Source organism: Eretmochelys imbricata, chromosome 9 (genome assembly GCF_965152235.1).
Source record: "Eretmochelys imbricata isolate rEreImb1 chromosome 9, rEreImb1.hap1, whole genome shotgun sequence".
NCBI classification, from domain to species: Eukaryota; Metazoa; Chordata; order Testudines; family Cheloniidae; genus Eretmochelys; species Eretmochelys imbricata.
In genome coordinates this window covers 56,234,207-56,255,180 of record NC_135580.1, presented here as the reverse complement: position 1 = coordinate 56,255,180, position 20,974 = coordinate 56,234,207, and the positions used below count along the sequence as shown (strand labels likewise).

General features: G+C 50.2%; 1 protein-coding gene across 17 annotated transcripts in view; it reads right to left on the bottom strand.

The window, feature by feature from the left end:
* The window catches only part of KIF1A (kinesin family member 1A), a 183,542-nt gene that overhangs the window by 35,568 nt on the left and 127,000 nt on the right, over positions 1-20,974 (bottom strand). For all 17 annotated transcript variants that reach the window (XM_077825919.1, XM_077825924.1, XM_077825925.1 and 14 more), the window contains 10 exons: positions 15,389-15,507; positions 13,918-14,003; positions 13,061-13,199; positions 12,655-12,823; positions 11,968-12,058; positions 9,821-9,939; positions 8,351-8,406; positions 5,794-5,902; positions 861-927; positions 647-731 (listed from right to left, as the gene is read on the bottom strand). In XM_077825919.1, the coding sequence (XP_077682045.1) occupies positions 647-731; positions 861-927; positions 5,794-5,902; positions 8,351-8,406; positions 9,821-9,939; positions 11,968-12,058; positions 12,655-12,823; positions 13,061-13,199; positions 13,918-14,003; positions 15,389-15,507 (1,040 nt within the window). The remainder of the gene's footprint in view (positions 1-646; positions 732-860; positions 928-5,793; positions 5,903-8,350; positions 8,407-9,820; positions 9,940-11,967; positions 12,059-12,654; positions 12,824-13,060; positions 13,200-13,917; positions 14,004-15,388; positions 15,508-20,974) is intronic.

Sequence of the window (20,974 nt, the reverse complement as noted above, 5' to 3'; positions counted from 1 at the left end):
GAGGGGGAGGCATGTCCTTCCGTCTTGTCCCCTCCCCTACCCGTAAGGACACATGGATGGAGCCAGTCCTGAGCTCCCCAAAGCACAGTCTGGCCTTTACATGGGCTATGAAATGAGAGAGGCTCCTTGCCCCTTCTCCTCCACTATGCCCTGGGTAGAGAGCAGGCACTGAGAGGGCCCCGCTTCCCCAAATGGGGGCTCAAAGAGCTGGCAGAGGTCCCCTAGTCTAATCCAGGATGCTGGTAAGAACAATGGGGGCACTGCCTCAGCTGGTGGCAATTTCCGTTGAAGTAAATGGAACTCTGACCATTGACAGCAGCTGAGGATCTGCCCCGGGACCCCTGCTGCAGCTGTAAGGGCCTGGCAGCTCAGCCTTGGCTCCTGGGGGTAGCCTGGTACTCAAGGAGGGGGCGCCTTGCTTAGTGATGTGCTGCTGAGCATGAGTAAAGGGGGTGCCAGCTGGCCCCCAGCGATCATCTGCATTATTTCCCACAACAGGCCTGACAGAGTAGGAGGAGCGGGAGCCTGGAAAAAGTATGAGGGAGAAGAGATTATGGGAGAGAAGGGAACGGGAGGGAGTGCACAGGCGTGAGGACGCAGGAGTGAGGCATCTCCTCAGACCCTGCCAACCAGCAACTCTGCTTACCCACAACCAGCTCTCGCACTTCTTTCCAGCGGACAAGGCTGCTGTTTTCATGCACTAACGTCACGGTGATCCTCCTCTGGATTCCCTGCCAGCACCATGCCAGAGAGAAAAGGGCAGTGGTTAAAACCAACAGCCCAACACCCAGTTGTTATGGGGACTAGGAAGATGGGCCAGTGGGGCGGCGCAGGGACAAGGAGCAGGGCAAAGACCATACCTGGTGGAGCAGAAAGGTTCCATGGCACGGCATCCCTCCACGGTGATCAACGACAGCAGGAATGTAACTGAAAAAGGGAAGATCAGTGAGATGTGATGGGAGATGGAGGTGCTCCTCCCCATGTCAGGGCCCGAATGATCTCACCCCACCACCCCACGGTCCAGGGGGATCTCACACACATACTGTTTGAAGGACAGCTAACCAAAAACTCAAAAGGTAATAACAAAATGTTTTTTATGTACATCAGAAGCAGGAAGCCTGCTAAACAACCAGTGGGGCCCCTAGATAATCGAGATACAAAAGGAGCACTTAAAGACGATAAAGTCATCGCAGAGAAACTAAATGAATTCTTTGCTTCAGTCTTCACGGCTGAGGATGTTAGGGAGATTCTCAAACCTGAGCCATCTTTTATAGGTGACAAATCTGAGGAATTGTCACAGATTGAAGTGTCACTAGAGGAGGTTTTGGAATTAATTGAGAAACTTAATAGTAACAAGTCACCGGGACCAGATGGCAGTCACCCAAGTGTTCTGAAAGAACTCAAATGTGAAATTGCAGAACTATTAACTATAGTTTGTAACCTGTCCTTTAAATCATTGGCCAAACCGGACACTCTCTATGCAAAAGAATAAATGGACAAAAATCTGACATCAGGACTCAGAACATTCAAAAACCGGTAGGAGAACACTTCAACCTCTCTGGCCACTCAGTAACAGACTTAAAGGTGGCAAGTTTGCAACAGAAAAGCTTCAAAAACAGACTCCAACGAGAAACTGCTGAGCTTGAATTAATATGCAAACTAGATACCATTAACCTGGGTTTGAACAGAGACTGGGAGTGGCTGGGTCATTACCCATATTGAATCTATTTCCCCATGTTAAGTATCCTCATACCTTCTTGTTGACTGTCTAAATGGGCCATCTTGATTATCACTACAAAAGTTTTTTTCTCCTGCTGATAATAGCTCATCTTAATTAATTAGCCTCTTACAGTTTGTATGGCAACTTCCACCCTCTCTGTATGTATATATATCTTCTTATTATATGTTCCATTCTATGCATCCGATGAAGTGGGCTGTAGCCCATGAAAGCTTATGCTCAAATAAATTTGTTAGTCTCTAAGGTGCCACAAGTACTCCTGTTCTTTTTGCTCAAGATAGTTAAGACCAAAGCAGACTGTGAAGAACTTCAAAAAGATCTCACAAAACTAAGTGATTGGGCAACAAAATGGCAAATGAAATTTAATGTGGATAAATGTAAAGTAATGCACATTGGAAAAAATAACCCCAGCTATACATACAACATGATGGGGGCTAATTTAGCTATAACTAATCAGGAGAAAGATCTTGGAGTCATTGTGGATAGTTCTCTGAAGATGTCCACGCAGTGTGCAGCGGCAGTCAAAAAAGCAAATGGGATGTTAGGAATCGTTTAAAAAGGGATAGAGAATAAGACGGAGAATATCTTATTGCCCTTACATAAATCCATGGCATGTCCACATCTTGAATACTGCGTACAAATGTGGTCCCCTCATCTCAAAAAAGATATACTGGCATTAAAAAAGGTTCAGAAAAGGGCAACTAAAATGTTTAGGGGTTTGGAACGGGTTCCATATGAGGAGAGATTAAAGAGGCTAGGACTTTTCAGCCTGAAAAAGAGAAGACTAAGGGGGGATATGATAGAGGTATATAAAATCATGAGTAGTGTGGAGAAAGTGAACAAGGAAGTGTTATTTACTTGTTCCCATAATATAAGAACTAGGGGCCACCAAATGAAATTAATGGGTAGCAGGTTTAAAACAAATAAAAGGAAATTCTTCACTCAGCGCACAGTCAACCTGTGGAACTCCTTGCTTGAGGAGATTGTGAAGGCTAGGACCATAACAGGGTTTAAAAGAGAACTGGATAAATTCACGGAGGTTAAGTGTATTAGCCAGGATGGGTAAGGAATGGTGTCCCTAGCCTCTGTTTGTCAGAGGGTGGAGATGGATGGCAGGAGAGAGATCACTTGATCATTACCTGTTAGGTTCACTCCCTCTGGCATTGGCCACTGTCGGTAGACAGGTTACTGGGCTGGATGGACCTTTGGTCTGACCCAGTATGGCCATTCTTATTTTCTTATGTTCTTACTCCCCAAGTCCCGGAGGTCTCACACATTTTCCCCCCAGGTCCCATGGGATCTCACAAACACACACCCCAGGGCCCAGGGGATCTCACGCTCGCATCCCCTGAGGTCCAGAGGGAATCTCACACACCTCCCCCTCCCCTAGGGGATCTCATACTTGCTCCCCCCAGGTCCTGGGGGTTCTCACCGATGCACCCCCCAAGGCCTGGTGGTTCTCACACACGCACCCTGCAAGGCCCGGGGGTAATCACAGAATATCAGGGTTGGAAGAGACCTCAGGAGGTCATCTAGTCCAACCCCCTGTTCAAGCAGTACCAATCCCCAACTAAATCATCCCAGTCAGGGCTTTTTCAAGCCTGACCTTAAAAACCTGTAAGGAAGGAGATTCCACCACCTCCCTAGCTAACCCATTCCAGTGCTTCACCACCCTCCTAGTGAAAATTTTTTTTCCTAATATCCAACCTAAACCTCCCACACTGCAACTTGAGACCATTACTCCTTGTTCTGTCATCTGGTACCACTGAGAACAGTCTAGATCCATCGTCTTTGGAACCCAATCTCAAACATGCACTCGCATCTCCCAAGATCCTGAGGAATCACACACAGGTCCCGGGCGATCTCACACATGTCCCACTCAAAGCCCAATGGATCTCACACATGCACCCCCCAGGGCCCGGGGGTTCTCACCGAGGCACCCCTCAAGGCCCAGGGGATGTCACACAGGCACGCAACAAGGCCTGGGGGATCATAGAATATCAGGGTTGGAAAGGACGTCAGGAGGTCATCTAGTCCAACCCCCTGCTCAAAGCAGGACCTAACTCACACTCGCATCCCCTGAGGTTCAGGGGGATCTCACACATGTCCCACTCAGAGCCCAGTGGATCCCACCCATGCACCCAACAGATCCTGGAGGATCTCATCCACGTACCCTCCAAGGCCCGGGGGATCTCACCCACACATCCCACAGGGCCTGGGGGATCTTGAACATGCATGTCCGAGGTCCCAGGGGATCTCACACTCGCATCCCCCCACAAGGTCCCGGGGGATCTCACACTTGCATCCCCGCCCGAGGTCTGGGGAATTTGACACAGGCACCCCACAGGACACGTGGGATCTGACAAATGTACCCCCCAGGGCCTGGGGATCCCTTACACGCACCCCACAGGTCCCTGGAGATCTCACACATGCACCCCCCAGGGCACAAGGGCTCACACAGGTGCACATCACAGGACCCTAGGGCTCTCCACACACACACACACACACACACCCTTTTCTGATTCCCATTTGTGTTGCCAGTGCCATGCAGGGAGGGTTCTGATCACTGGAAGACATTTAGACTCAGCCCTTCAGCTGGCAAAAGGGCATACCAATGTCCTGAGCCCATCCCAGCACACTGGAGACCAGACACAGGCCCAGACTCCACAGAGGCCATGCAAGGAGCAAACAGACTTTCTCTCAGAAGCAGCAGCAGGTGACTGGATGTCTTTGATCATCAGTGGAGCCGTTAGAGCGCCCAGACTCAGAGGTGCTTGAATCCTTTATTGGCTGAGTTTTGCCCTTTGGTCCCAGTTGCAAATTACCCACAACCAGGCTGTGATTTTAGACATTTAATTGTTATGCCCAATTGCCCGACCAATAATTTGTGCCAACATTTTTTTTAAACCTGTGGTTTGTTTTCCAGTGGATCCCTGTGAGAATTCCCTTTGGCGCCATGTGACTGCTCTCCCAAGTTTCATGGTGTTTTGTCTGCCCCCTGCATGGGTCATCTAAAAGCAGCCCTATCTGCACATTATCGATGAACCACTGTCACCGAATCTCTTGTGTGAATCCCAGAAAGAGGTGGCTGTGGGAGCAGGGCAGATGTGAGATGTCTTCACCATAGGTGTGACACCAAACAGCCGGGAATAAAGAACTCCTTCAAATGAGAACTCTCGCTGGAGGTGAGAGTCTAGACGAGTGCCAAGCCATTGCAAGCACTAGCCCAAGGAACTGTGGTTTGTTTGCAAATGCTTTTCTGCTGCATTTGTCCCACGCTCCCCAGCTGCACACTAGCGCCACTCCCATGTCCCTCATTTGTTTACTTGTGGCAGGCTATTTTTTTTGCATCACTTATTGCCCCGACTCCCAACATCTTGTCAATCTTTCACCGGCAAATCCTGCCTGGAATGCATTGGGAGGCCCATGCTCCTTCCGCAGTGGCAGTTCTGAATGCTTCTGTAAGTTCCCTTAGCTGCACATAGGCTCATTAATGAGTGTGCTTTGGAAAGATTCTCCCCAGGCTCTTCCTACAGCTACCAAGCAATTCAAAGCCTGCTGCTGGTCATGCAGGGCCCCCTACATGTGCCCTGCACCTGGCACTGGGGCAGCTGCTCCCACATACAGTAAACCTTTCATCTGGAAGAGCTGTAATTAAATCAACCAGGTGGCTGGCTGATGGGGTGGGGAGGAAGGCAATTTTATTACTGGCTGATTTCCTTTTCTCATTGTTCTACATGAGGCAGCTACATAAGCACAATTCTCATAGCTCTCTGGACCACACTGTCCTTTGGGGAGAAACTTGTTCCATTTTGCAAGAGACATCTCAAACGGTGACACTGTGGTTTGGCATGGAATCACAGGACTGGAAGGGACCTCGAGAGGTCATATAGTCCAGTCCCCTGCACTCATGGCAGGACTAAGTGTTGTCTAGACCTTCCCTGACAGGTGAGCTCCCCAGGGTAGGATTCCCCCTACAGCTCTCCAGGATGGGGTCCCCCGACAGTGGGACATTCTGGTTCCCTGGTCAGCCCTCAGGAGGGGACGGTACTTACTCGCCATTGGCCTCCAGCTCGCAGATCTCAAAGAAGACCATCAGATCGTATTTGCACTGGCAGGGCCCGGCGCTGGGACGCGCCAGGGTGCTCAGCTTCGTTGCTGGCACTACAGCGGGCAGAAAATAAGACTTACAAAACAGGAAAGAAGAAGCTGCTGAAGTATGAGCTGGACTCACTGCACCACTCAGGAGATGAGTGTCAGTCAGAGCCAGGACCACTGGCAGTGACTGTCTAGGAGAGCAGCTAGCCGAGATCTAGCCCCAGCTGGAGATGACCTCTGACCCCCAGCATGCCAAGAGAAGAGGGGAGAACATGCACTGACACATGAACCCAGTCAGATTCTGTGAACCCTTACTCCCACTGTGGTGCATACTCCTGTCCGTAGTCCCATTGAAGCCAGTGGGCCGATGTGGGGAGCCAGGGTACAAAGGATCAGGCCCACACAGTGTATACGAGAGACAAGACACACGCAAAAGAAGTGATTGCTGCTTTTGCTATGCTCTGGCTGAGCATTGCCCTCTGAAAGGCCAGCCCCGCTCAGGCACTTCCAGCCAGAGGCCTGACCCCAAATCACAGAATGGAGAAGCAGGACACACAGAGGCAACAGCAAACCAAGACACTAGGCTGAGAGGAAAACCACTGGGACTCAGGTGTCAGATGCCAAAATGCATGTAGCCTCAGAAAGCTGTGTACTGCTTTGGGAACAGGCATGGCAATGCCATTCAGTACTGAGCTCTATGGGTGTCCCCCAGCCATTACACGGACACATTCCCCAGGGGAGGCATGGCTAGAAACCAGAGTAGCAGTGGGATCTTCCACAGCAGTGTCCAGGAACCAACCAGGTTTCAGAGCCTTTCTCACAGCAAGTTCATTACAGGTGGGAGGGGGGTGGGGAAGGGCACAGGGCTGGACTCCTCCCTCTCTCACAGCAGGAACAAGGTGGCTGAGCAAGCAGCAGAGAGAGAGCATGCCCAGAGAGTGCATCCAGAAGTGAGCTGGCTAGCACATCGGGAACCAAATATTTTATCAGCTGGAGGGGTTTTTCATGCTCTTCAGGGTGAAGGTAAGGGAAACAAACAGAAAACCCCAAACAAAGCAAAACAGTTGAGACATAGAGCAGGAGCGAATGGACATTGTGGAGACATGGGATGCAGTCTGCTTTGCCAATGTTGCACACTTCAGCCCTCTTTAACCACTCCTGAGCTCTCCGAGCCGCTGCTTTAAACAGAAAAGGAGTACTTGTGGCACCTTAGAAACTAACCAATTTATTTGAGCATAAGCTTTCATGAGCTACAGCTCACTTCATCGGATGCAATTCACGAAAATGATGTAGCTCACGAAAGCTTATGCTCAAATAAATTGGTTAGTCTCTAAGGTGCCACAAGTACTCCTTTTCTTTTTGCGAATACAGACTAACATGGCTGTTACTCTGAAACCTGCTTTAAACAGGTGTCCCACTCAAATCAATGTTTGTCAGGACAGATCTGTAGCACACCTCTGCCTAACAAGGAGGCAGGGAGATGTAAGAGTGGAGGAAGTGGAGACACCCCGGGATGGGTATTCTGCAGTCTGGATGCGCACGCCAACAGGAGGCAATTTAATGTCAGTCCAGGAACCCTTTCCTATAGCAAGTGGAATACTCAACAATGAGGTTATAGTGCTAGTGGACCACCAAGGAATGGCTCTTCATGGACGACAACGGCTAGTGAAAGGATGGAGGCATCCCTGCAGGAAGGGAAAGGGATGAGGAAGGATTGCTGGAGTGCAGGAGGTACTCAGCATGCCAGTGGATAGGCCTGCTTCTGAGCTAACCAGATCCTAATGAGCAGACTTGGCAGGTTAAGAGTGCTTTGAATTATCCTACTGCTGATTTCTTGATACTGTCAAGATTTTCTGAGGTCCTGTTCTCTGCTACCGAGTCAACGCAAGGCAGTAACCCTGGTCCAGTAAAAAACCAAACCGCCTGTGCTAGCCATCACTCACTGTGCGGCCCATGGGCCGCTCCAGCCAGCACCCCGCTTTACACTCAGCCATCGCTATCTGGGCCCCTTTCTGCAGCAAATGCAAAAGGCAACGTGGCTAGCATCATCAGGCCTTCCTGTTCATCTCGCCACCAAGACTGTTCTCTAGTGAACATTCCCACAGAAATAGCTCCCCCCACCTGCAACACTGAGGAGTTCCCCAGATGAACAGTTTCTCTGTAGAGCTACACACCATGGTTGGCTCTATGGACACGTCAAAGAATCAATACACCATGAATACTAGCTAGCCTGGAATGGTCTCCTTCCCCCCCAGTGGAGTGGCTTGATTTACAGAAGCCATCTTAAGAATGTTATGCAATGCATCAAGCAAAACAGCATGAGAACCCATAGCCTGTTATTGAAACACCATTTCCCACCACACAGACCCTTACTGGGAACAAAACCAGGTGACCATGGTGTTATCGCAGAGCAGTGCAGCAAGGAATGACCAATTCTCCCCCAATTTCCATGTACTTCCAAGTTGTGGCTTCTGAAGCTTAATGTGCTTTAGAAGGGGAAAAACAATGGCCTACCTGGCTTGGACAATGGCATGACCCGGGGGAAGTGGCGTCGGGATGGTCTCAGTGGGCTGTGGAGAGAAGAAACTCAGATGAAAGAACGTATGCAAAATAAATGACTGGTTTAGAGAAGGTAGAGCCAGAGCTCCCCTCCTAAAAACACAGGAACAAGGGGACACTCTATGAAGTTGAAAGGTAGAAAACTCAAAACCAACAAAAGGATATTGTGACAAAGCTCTGTCCTTGTCTCCTGTGTTTCCTGGTGGATTTCACTAGCCTCAGAGGCTCACTGTGACCCTCCACGTAGCCCTTCTCTCTTTAGAGGCAAGGGTCACAGCTTATTGAACCACTTTCATAGAATATCAGGGTTGGAAGGGACCTCAGGAGGTCATCTAGTCCAACCCCCTGCTCAAAGCAGGACCAATCCCCAATTTTTGCCCCAGATCCCTAAATGGCCCCCTCAAGAATTGAGCTCACAACCCTGGGTTTAGCAGGCCCATGCTCAAACCACTGAGCTATCCCTCCCACTCCATCATAAGTCAGCAAGGGAGGTGAGAAGAAGCAACCCTCCCTTGCAGTCTCTCTTGTCTCCCAGTCTCAGTGATTAATCAGGGAAGGGACAGGCCCACCCTCTACTCTGGGATCCAGCCCAGGGACCCTAATAGTAGCAGCTGTGGTAGCTGACTTTTTGGAAATAGGACATGTACAATTCTCTGGGCCACTTCCCCACAGCAGCCCTCACTCAATATCTCCTTCACAGTTACCTCAGGGCCTCCTTCCTTGCACCTGATATAGGTTTGTACTGCTTAGTTCCTCCAAGAGCATGGCTTCCTCCTACAGCTCCTGACACACACACACCTCACTGACTAACTGGGAGGCTTTTAACTAGTTCCAGCCAGCCCTTGATTGGCTTCAGGTGTCCCAATCAACCTAGCTATTGCCACTGCTTTCTAGAAGGATGTTAATTGGCCCCAGGTGTCTTGATGAACCTGGAGCAACTGCCATTTGGTTACCATGGTATCAGGGATTTGTTTAGCCTGGGGCTAACATACCTGTTCCCCACTACTTTACTATAGCCATCTGGCCTTGCCCCGTCACAATATACTTTTGCAGGCGACATCTCATTAGACTGTGGAAACCACTGCCACATGATGTTGAGGCCAAGAATTTAGGAAGATCCATCTTTATTTTCATACATGTTAGAGGAATGGAAAACTCTGGATTCTTAGTTAAAGCTTCGAGATGCTGAAGAATTCAGTACTGCTAAGCTGTAGATACCAGAGAGTCTTTGCACAGAATTTATAGACCTGATCCACAGCCCAAGGAAACCAATGGAATGATTCCCATTGATTTGGATAGGTTTTATCAGATCCTAGGTCCAGATCCTACATGAGGCTCTGGTTACAGAATTAAAAAATAAGTCTGAGTCAACAAGAGGGGTAAGCCCATCCTCTGGATGTTACACCTTCCCTACAACACACTGACCTGAGCACGTCCTTGCAGAGAGGAGGGAAGGGATGCTGCTGATAATGCCCAAACACCTCAAACACAATCGGCTGGCTTTTGATGTACTCAATGAACGACTTGGTCACCTCCACTGCAATCTGAGAGAGAGGGGAGCAGGGGACAAGCAACAACACTTTAAAATGACATACAGCAGCAATCCATTCATCTAGGCCCCTATCCAGGAAAGGATTTAAGCATTTGACTTCCACTGGATTATTCACACTCTTAAGGTTACGCACGTGATGGATCAGAGACATTATTATTAGGTCAGACATCAAACAGACCAGCAACTAAGACACAATACTTTGCTTACCAGTAAATGGTATTTCTCCAAGGAAACAGGCTCAGCTCACCCCTCTGACGGGTTTTTGCTTATGTCATACTTACACAATGATGGCATAATGCTGCTGGTTTATTTTTCCCAAAACTAAGGCAGCCCTTTGATCTATGCAGGAGGAGGAGGAGGGGTGAATATTTCTGCATGGGAGTGGTTTGTCTTCCAGAGCAAAATGGTGAGATAGGCCTTGAGGCTTCTCACAGAGACATTCAGCATCAGAAAAATCTGGACCCATATTGCCAGGGCTTACTACAGAGGTCTACAGCTTTTCTATACCAGGTCCTTGAAGGAGAGGCTAATAATGTCAAAATAAATATGAAGAGCAGGAATAGGAGCCATGACCTTCACCAGCAGGACTGAAGGAACCTTAACAATGGCCTTTATAATTCTCTCTGGAGCTGGTTTTCCAGGCTTCACCTTTAAGCCAGTCCCAGGCTGTGACAGTGTTTGTGGTCATGTGAGAGTGGACACAGGGAAGAGAAGGGGGAAGGATAACAACCCCTAATGACCTGGTCTTAGGCCGGAGCTAGCCTGTTGTTAGCCTGAGGCCCTGTGCTGCTTCAGAGAGAGATGATTGTTCTGGGGCATGGCAAGTTAGACACAAGGGTCTAGAAAGTTTGGGCTCCTTAGAATATCAGGGTTGGAAGGGACCTCAGGAGGTCATCTAGTCCAACTCCCTGCTCAAAGCAGGACCAACCCCCAGTTTTTGCCCCAGATCCCTAAATGGGCCCCTCAAGGATTAAACTCACAACCCTGAGTTTAGCAGGCCAATGCTCAAACTACTGAGCTATCCCTCCCCTGAAGAGAGTCTTTTGTTTGTTTTCTTTGTAGCACTCTCTGGTTTCTCTGCCATTCTCCTCTCACACAGACACCCTCTTGTCTAGAAGAGACTTAACTTGCTGACAAAAACCTACCCTGGGAAAGTTCAGCAAGGGGTGTGTGACAGAGAGCTGGCTGTAGCACACTGGTCACTGAAGGCTGCAGGTGTAATTGGAGCCTACCAACCTGTTACTGGTGGAGACTACTGACACTTGGGGGGCAGTGCTGGGCTAACAGGTAACTGGCTTAGTTACTGGGAGGATATACAATTGGGAGGACCAGGAAGTAAAAGGGGGAGCTTGGGGGAGGGCAGGGGGCCTGGGTGGAGGAGAGTAGCTGTGTGCTCCTCCCACTGCGTACCTGTGCTGTGTCCTGTCCTGTTTGGAAACAGAGGACTACAGGGGCACGTGGTGGGCCAGAAACGGACTGTTGGTGTTTGTGACGGAGAACCATGAACACAGGCAAGGCTGTGCTGCTCACTGGGTAGCTGAAGAAGTGCCGTGACAGTCAGAAGGACACACGCATGGTTTCTTCCCCCACCAAAATACAATCAATGTATTTGTTGCCAGCTGCTGTTCAAGTGTGACATATGTGACAACCCGTTAATTCATGAGGGGGGCATGAAGGAACATTCAGGGGGGCATGGCAGGGCCCGAGTCAGGCTCCACGGGGGCAGGGAGGAAGTGCCACCCAGTCCAACCCTGCATCCAGCTCCACTCCATTCCCACCTTCAGCCCCAGCTGCAGCTCCACTCCTGGCCCTGGCCCCAGCCCTGGCCCCAGTCCTGGTTGCGGCTCTACTCCCGGCCGCAGTCCCTGGGCCCCAGCAGGACACGGACAGACTCCCTTATGGGTAAGGAGGGGTGCAACAGAAAAAGTTTGGGGAGTACTGGATTAGAAGGTTTCTATGCTCTGGGCAGACCCTGAATATCACGGGGCAGAGAGAAAACAGCCTGGGCAGTGATACTAACGTTCTGGACATGATAGAACCCTAGAGGTGGCCCTCGTCCTGTGTTCTTCAAGGGCTCCGTTGAAAAGGCCTCATCGTGACGATGGATAAAGCTGCGAAGGGGGGAAGATTGTTACAGCGGCTGTGTGGTCAGCAGGGTGAAATGAGAATGACAGAGTGAGGTGGGAGCCAGCGTAGACTACCCCAGGTCTGAATGAACATGACTCATTTCCCCTCCCCCCAGGGGGCTGCACTCTATAAGTTTAGATTGGCTGCTACAGAAAGCCAGCTCTCCATGGGCCTGATCCGCCACACACTGCCGTCCATGGAAAGACGTCTACTAACTTTAGCAGGCTTTGGATCAGTCCCCATGTGAATGAACAGACTCATTCTGCACTGCGTGCCTCTCTCTCGGTTCTTTCCCTCTTTCATGAGGCAATGGACAAAAATTCAGAAGCAAAGAGGACAGTGTGGCCAATCTAGGTCGAGGCGCTTGCCCTGTTCCATCTCAGGGCTGCCCAGAGACCCCCTGCCATGTAGCCGAGATCCCATTTCATTTAGGAATCTAGCAAGGGCAGGGCGGTTGCATGCCCCTGCTATCTGTTCATGATGCTCCTTGGGGAGTACAGCCTTCTGATTGAGGCAAAGGCAGAGTGAGAGGAAGAGGGAACAAATGCCAGCAGTGCAGAGGGATCTGAGGACATCTCACTTAAACTGGCAGAAGATATCTGCATATTCTGCAGAGATGCTGGAGGCCTGCAGAACAGTCACTCGGAAGGTGAAGATGCTGCCCAGCGTCAGATGGTCCAGAACTGCTTCCAATGGCTCATCTAGAGCAACTTTCTCTGGATTGTTCAGGAGGAGATCATCTGGAGTCACTGCGGAAGGAGGAGAGACATTAGAAAAACTCCAGACAGCATCTGTCAAGACCTAGTGAACGTCCGGCATGCCACACACCAACACAAGCACTGATTTCAATGGAGCTGGCAGTTCACACCCAGCTGAGGCTCTGGCCCTTTGCAATCCAGTGAGCAGTGAAACATTCTTTTGCTTCCTATTAGGTACACAGCTCCCGCCCAAAGCCACTTCCCCCTGGACTAAAACAAGCCTTTCACCTGCACAGGTGTTGTTGTTGACTTCATCTGCAGAAGGTCCGATGTCAGTTATCTGCCCCTGGCCTTCAACAATCCGCAGTTCCTCCTGCGAGGTCCCCGAACGAGACATCCCCGGCATGGGACAGGCCTCAGACTGGAACTGCCAGGCACAAGAGGAAATGGAACAGAGAGGCCGAGTGTGTAGGGAGGCCGTGGTCCTGATGGAACGCTCACCTTGCTAACGGCCATGAGCAGCCTTTCCGTCTCTTGCCTGGTGTGCCTTCCCTTCTGTATTGCGTGGCAGACACCCAGCCAGGCATGAGAGGCCGCAGCTTTTATCTCCCCTACCACAGTAATGGCACCAGTTCTGTGACCGCAACATGTGAAGCCTCAGAGTTAACATATGGCACACAGATTGGCCGAAGGGACAGGGTCAAGCGGCCCAGGGGATCCGTTATGAGAGAGGGAGCCTTTGGCTGCTATGACATTGTTCAAACCTGACCTAGGTCTGTACTGAGTGACTGTCATCTAGCAGCTGTTCACTGGCCTGCGCGAAATGAACCAGAGGCTCCAGTTCCATTCAGCAAGGGTAGTGCCCACGCCACTCTGCTAGCAGGCCACTGCAGTCACAATGTTTGTACTGATGTGGCTGAGGCCAACATTCAGGCCCACGAGGGATGTGGTCATCACTCCCTCTCCCATCTCAAAGTGCATCATATCTAGGGCACTCCCATTCTTCTGCAGTCTGAGACCAATAGGATAAAATATTAGGAATGGACTGTTATCAGGATATGAATAATAACAGGAAACAATACGCTCCCCAGCAAGCTAAGTTCACAGAAAGATATTCTCACCTGGGGCTGGCTGCCATACTGTACCTTCTCAAAGTGCTGATCATCAAAGGATATTTTGGCTGTCCCTGACTGCCGTACTCCCGAACCATAATCCGGGGCTTCTTCATCCGCTGAAAGAGGAAACATAGCAAGACATTACAGAAAGGCCGGAAAAAGTCACTCCCAAAGCAGATCGCAGCCAGAGTCAAGGTCTCCTGGATTGTGACCTTTCATACACTGCTCCCTGAGTTTCTTCATCAAGGAACGCTTGAGTGGTCACTGACTGCAGAACTTGATGAAAACCAGTGAATTTCAAAAGGCAATCATGGAAACGTTGCAAGAAGTGCTTTCCAGCCTTTGTTTCAGAGAGATGGTCAACAATTCTGCATTAGCTAACAGCCATCTATGTGCACACTCATCTATAAATTGGTACCAACAGCACCACACTAAAGCCCTTGCTAGTTAAGCGGATGATAGCCCAGATCATAAAACCATGACATGACATGGCAGAGTTTTCAGTTTCTTTGCAAGAGCATCCTATTAGAATAGCTGTGTGTGCATGTACATGTTGGGGATGGTGGTTGTACTTGCAGAGCAGAATAAGTACCTGAAACGAACAGTGCAAGAAAAAAGCATTGCTATTAATTTTCCTCAGCCCTAGATTTATCATGAATAGAGACAGATCCTGGTGGAACTGACCCCATCTATGATTCACCTTGCTCAAGGTGACTGATAATTCAGATGGGTCAGTTCCACCAGGGTCGGGCTCTATTCATGATAAATCTATGACATGCCCCACTTCCCCTTGCATACCATGAATGAGAGGTCCTTCCGGATCAGGTTGGATCCAATTGCTGGGGAAGCCTGGGACTGAAGAATCGGACAAAATAATTTCCTTCTCACCCCAGGAGATAGCAATTTGTCCCGGTAAGGCATGGATCTTGGAACGTATTGACGCATGCACACGGGGGCTGATGCTGAATTGATTTACACCACATGTAACCCACTGAAGTCAGGAGAGTTGCATGGGGCGGGAGCCGCATACAATATAACCCACAGAGTGATGAGTGCCCTCTTGTGGCAATTCTAATGACAGTACAGGTGATGCCTATTGGCCTACAGCACCCACAATTCCTACCACAGGAAGCTGGATGTCCTTGTATTCCTAGAGCAGGAAGACATTGCATGGTGGTCTGTGAGTGGCATACCTCCCAGCAAATCCCATGTGTGTGCAACACTGCATGGGCCCACTTTTGGGGTGGGGGGGGGAGTTCTTGTGCACAATGCAACAAGGAGAGCAAGGTCTGAAGAAACGCTTAGGCTAGTGGACTAATGGATTGGTGTCACCAGCCAGAGCACACAGCACGGGGCTCATCACGCTCAGGAAAGGGCATATGTCTCCATGAAATGCAATGGCCCTGAGAACTGGCTCTCCAGACTCACTATGGCACTAGGGCATGGCCAGCTCAGAGCATCTGCCTGCCACTGGAAACCAGTTGCTGCTCACCCACTGTACCTGAGATGGCCTGGACTGCTACGCGTAGGAAGCCCTTCACCTCGCCCTTCTCACTGACAATGGCGACGCGGTGCACCAGCGGCACCGGGTACAGCAGGTTGCTGAGATACACAAATGCCCTGAAAGAGTCAAGTAAAACAGGAGAGGGGTCAATGCACCCCCACCCTGGGGTTTCCAAACACGCTCCATGGCCAGATGGCAGCTGGGCTCACAGTTCACCGCTTACATCACAACATGGTGCTGCAAAGCAAAACTAAAGAAAGGCAGCCAGGGCCAGCCAGAAGTGTGTGTGTGGGGGGGATTCAGCGTGCTTAGGAGAGGCTGGTGTGAGGCAGAGCTACAGTAACATCAGGTTCCTGCGAAAGTGGCAGCGAGTTAGTGAGCACCAGCGTACCTCTCGGCCTGTCATCTCCCATGGGCGCGACAGCGTCGTGGGGAGGGCTGAGGAGGGGGCTGTGTTGGTGCAACAAGGAAGCTAGAAAGAGGACCTCTTGCAGTGGAGAACTGGAGAAATAGGACGGAAGGTGCTGTGAAACAACCACGGGTCTGCTGCAGATTAAAGGGTGTGGGGAGGGGGACAGGCAAGAGGGGATCAGGGTGGGCTGTGGGAGAGGAGGCAGAGGAAGAGAGAGGCAGGAAGGAAAAGGGAAAAAGAGGAGGAGGAAGGGGAGGAGAGAGAGTGAAGGAAAGGAAGTTCTTGGTTAGAGCGCAGAGCCTCCTGCAGACAGGCTGAGAAATGCAGACAACTGTCCAGAGTCTGAGACTGAGAAGCTATTGCAATGGTGGGTTTTCAGCCTGCTTTAAGAGAGGCCCGGCACATCCCCAGTGTATGAAAACCTATCCCCAAGAGGGTCAAGCCTGCCTTCAACCAGGGGTCTGTGTCTGCACCAAGTACAGGGGCCTGCTCAGTCAGTGCCCAGCTGGTAGAGCCTCCATGCAACAAGCACCCACCTTGTGAATGCACCTGGCTCCTCCGAATCAATCACCCTGCGGCATGCTAAATAGTACCCTACTGCCATGGAAATCAGCACGGCTGCCTGCGGTGTAAAGACTGCTTGATGGGCCCTATGCACCATGTGACACCAGACAGGGAGCGAACAGTGCTCAGTGAGTCACATCCAGGAACCACAGGCCAGAACCTCAGCTGGTGTAAATCAATGGAGTCCCACTCACTATGCTATTTACCCCAGCTGAGGATTTTGCCCTGCGAGTTCAATGCCCAGGCAGCAGGGCAGTTTGTCAGTTTGACTGTGCTTGATTGTTTGAAAAGTGTGAATTGGGAGTGCTTTGTTCCAGGTGAGCCTTGAGTGGGCCTGACTGTTATAAAAAGGCAGCCAGCTGTGAACCAGCTGAGCGGCGAACAGCGGAGAGGCTAAGAGAGGGAGTTCGCCTTGGGATAGCCCACTGAGGCTTACATCTTGCAGGCTTCTCTGAGTAGTTACAACAACTCCTGAGGAAGCTCGTAGAAGGAAGGTAATATGGATGGCGAGCGTTCAGCTGTTGTTACCTGCACAGGATGTGCCATGTTTGTCTTTCTTCCACAGGACAGAAGTGACTTTGTCTGTACAAAGTGCAAGCTGGTCTCCATATTGGAAGAGAAGGTTCAAGGTCTGGAGAAACAAGTATCGATCCTGCAGTGCATAAGAGAAACTGAAGATTTCCTGGACAGACGTCAGGATATGCTTCTACGGACACAACATTCTGAAGATTCAGAGCAGGCTGCACAGCAGGGACAGAAGGACGGTGAAGAAATTTGGCAGCATGTGACCTCCAGAAGAAGAAAGGGGAGCATCCATGTACCAGCAATACAAATACAGGTAAGTAACCATTTTCATGTTCTCTCCACAGTACTAATGCGGAGAGTGGACTAGATGATACATCTGAGGGAAGGGAACAGAAAGAGACTCCGCCGATTGGAAGGCATGAGATGCACTGTCCTAGGGATGGGGTTCCACGACCACCGCTCCCAAGAGGAGGAGGTGGGTGGTGGTGGTCGGGGACTCCCTCCTCAGAGGGACTGAGTCATCTATCTGCCGCCCCGACTGGGATAACCGAGAAGTTTGCTGCTTGCCAGTAGCTAGGATTCACGATGTGATGGAGAGACTGCCGAGACTCATCAAGCCCTCGGATCACTACCACTTCCTGCTTCTCCACGTGGGCACCAATGATACTGCCAAGAATGACCTTGAGCAGATCACTGCAGACTATGTGGCTCTGGGAAGAAGGATAAAGGAGTTTGAAGCGCAAGTGGTGTTCTCACCATCCTCCCTGTGGAAGGAAAAGTCTCGGGTAGAAACCGTCGAATCGTGGAAGTCGAAGAATGGCTACGCAGGTGGTGGTGGAGAGAAGGCTTTGGATTCTTTGACCATGAGATGGTGTTCCAAGAAGGAGGAGTGCTAGGCAGAGATGGGCTCCACCTAACGAAGAGAGGGAATAGCATCTTCACAATCAGGCTGGCGAACCTAGTGAGGAGGGCTTTAAACAAGGTTCACCGGGGGAAGGAGACCAAAGCCCTGAGGTAAGTGGGGACGTGGGATACCGGGAGGAAGCATGAGCAGGAGAGCGCAAGACGCGAGGACTCCTGCCTCATACTGAGAAAGCAGGATGATCAGCGAATTATCTTAAGTGCCTATACACAAATGCAAGAACCCTGGGGAACAAGCAGGGAGAACTTGAAGTCCTGGCACAGTCAAGGAATTATGATGTGATTGGAATCACAGAGACTTGGTGGGATAACTCACATGACTGGAGTACTGTCATGGGTGGATATAAACTGTTGAGGAAGGACATGCAGGGCAGAAAAGGTGGGGGAGTTGCAGTGTATGTAAGAGAGCAGTATGACTGCTCAGAGCTCTGCTATGAAACTGCAGAAAAACCTGAGAGTCTCTGGATTAAGTTTAGAAGTGTGAGCAACAACGCTGATGTCGTGGTGAGAGTCTGCTATAGACCACTGGACCAGGGGGATCAGGTGGATGAGGCTGTCTTCCGGCAACTCACGGAAGTTACTAGATTGCAGGCCCTGGTTCTCATGGGAGACTTCAATTACCCTGATATCTGCTGGGAGAGCAATACAGCGGTGGACAGACAATCCAGGAAGTTTTTGGAAAGTGTAGGGGACAATTTCCTGGTGCAAGTGCTGGAGGAACCAACTAGGGGCAGAGGTCTTCTTGACCTGCCGCTCACAAACAGGGAAGAATTAGTAGGGGAAGCAAAAGTGGCTGGGAACCTGGGAGGCAGTGACCATGAGATGGTCGAGTTCAGGATCCTGACATAAGGAAGAAAGGAGAGCAGCAGAATATGGACCCTGGACTCAGAAAAGCAGGCTTTGACTCCCTCAGGGAACTGATGGGCAGGATTCCCTGGGAGAATAACACGAGGGGTAAAGGAGTCCAGGAGAGCTGGCTGTATTTTAATGCATCCTTATTGAGGTTGCAGTAACAAACCATCCCGATGCGTAAAAAGAATAGTAAATATGGCAGGCGACCAGCTTGGCTTAACAGTGAAATCCTTGCTGATCTTAAACACAAAAAACAAGCTTACAAGAAGTGGAAGATTGGACAAATGACCAGGGCAGAGTATAAAAATATTGTTCAGGCATGCAGGAGTGAAATCAGGAAGGCCAAATCACACTTGGGGTTGCAACTGGCAAGAGATGTTAAGAGTAACAAGTAGGGTTTGTTCAGGTATGTTAGCAACAAGAAGAAAGTCAAGGAAAGTGGGGGCCCCTTACAGAATGGGGGAGGCAACCTAGTGACAGAGGATGTGGAAAAAGCTAATGTACTCAACGTTTTTTTTGCCTCTTTCTTCACGAACAAGGTCAGCTCCCAGACTACTGCACTGGGCAGCACAGCATGGAGAGGAGGTGACCAGCCCTCTGTGGAGAAAGAAGTGGTTTGGGTCTATTTAGAAAAGCTGGACGAGTACAAGTCCATGGGACCAGATGCGCTGCATCCGAGAGTGCTAAAGGAGTTGGCGGATGTGATTGCAGAGCCATTGGCCATTATCTTTGAAAACTCATGGCGGTCAGGGGAGGTCCCAGATGACTGGAAAAAGGCTAACGTAGTACCCATCTTTAAAAACGGGAAGAAGGAGCATCCAGGGAACTACTGGCCAGTCAGCCTCACCTCAGTCCCCGGAAAAATCATGGAACAGGTCCTCAAGGAATCAATTCTGAAGCACTTAGAGGAGAGGAAAGTGATCAGGAACAATCAGCATGGATTCGCCAAGGGCAAGTCATGCATGACTAATCTAATTGCCTTCTGTGACGAGATAACTGGCTCTGTGGATGAGGGGAAAGCAGTGGATGTGTTATTCCTTGACTTTAGCAAAGCTTTCGACACTGTCTCTCACAGTATTCTTGCCAGCAAGTTAAAGAAGTATGGGCTGGATGAATGGACTCTACGGTGGATATAAAGCTGGCTAGATCGTCGGGCTCAACAGGTAGTGATCAATGGCTCCATGTCTAGTTGGCAGCCGGTATCAAGCGGCGTGCCCCAAGGGTTGGTCCTGGGGCCGGTTTTGTTCAATATCTTCATTAATGATCTGGAGGATGGCGTGGATTGCACCCTCAGAAAGTTTGCAGATGACACTAAACTGGGAGGAGAGGTACATACGCTGGAGGGTAGGGATAGGATACAGAGGGACCTAGACAAATTAGAGGATTAGGCCAAAAGATATCTGATGAGGTTCAACAAGGACAAGTGCAGAATCCTGCACTTAGGACAGAAGAATCCCATGCACCGCTACAGACTAGGGACCAAGTGGCTAGGCAGCAGTTCTGCAGAAAAGGACCTAGGGGTTACAGTGGATAAGAAGCTGGATATGAGTCAACAGTGTGCCCTTGTTGCCAAGAAGGCCAATGTCATTTTGGGCTGTATACGCAGGGGCACTGCCAGCAGATCGAGGGATGTGATCGTTCCCCTCTATTTGCCATTGGTGAGGCCTCATTTGGAGTACTGTGTCCAGTTGTGGGCCCCACACTACAAGACGGATTTAAAAAAATTGGAAAGCGTCCAGCAGAGGGCAACAAAAATTATTAGGGGACTGGAACACATGACTTATGAGGAGAGGCTGAGGGAACTGGGATTGTTTAGTCTGCGGAAGAGAAGAATGAGGGGGGATTTGATAGCTGCTTTCAGCTCTCTGAAAGGGGGTTCAAAAGAGGATGGATCTGGACTGTTCTCAGTGGTAGTAGATGACAGAACAAGGAGTAATGGTTTCAGGTTGCAGTGGGGAAGGTTTAGGTTGCATATTAGGAAAAACTTTTTCACTAGCAGGGTGGTGAAGCACTGGAATGCATCACCTAGGGAGGTGGTGGAATCTCCTTCCTTAGAGGTTTTTAAGGTCAGGCTTGACAAAGCCTTGGCTGAGATGATTTAGTTGGGGATTGGTCCTGCTTTGAGCAGGGGGTTGGACTAGATGACCTCCTGAGGTCCCTTCCAACCCTGATATTCTATGATTCTATGATCCCTGAATGCATGAGTAATGATGCTGACACCTCACTGTACCAATTATAAATAGCGGCCAGCAGGAGGCGGACTGAGACCTGGAGCCCTCCCCTGAGAGAAGCTGCCTGTCAGGCTGGCG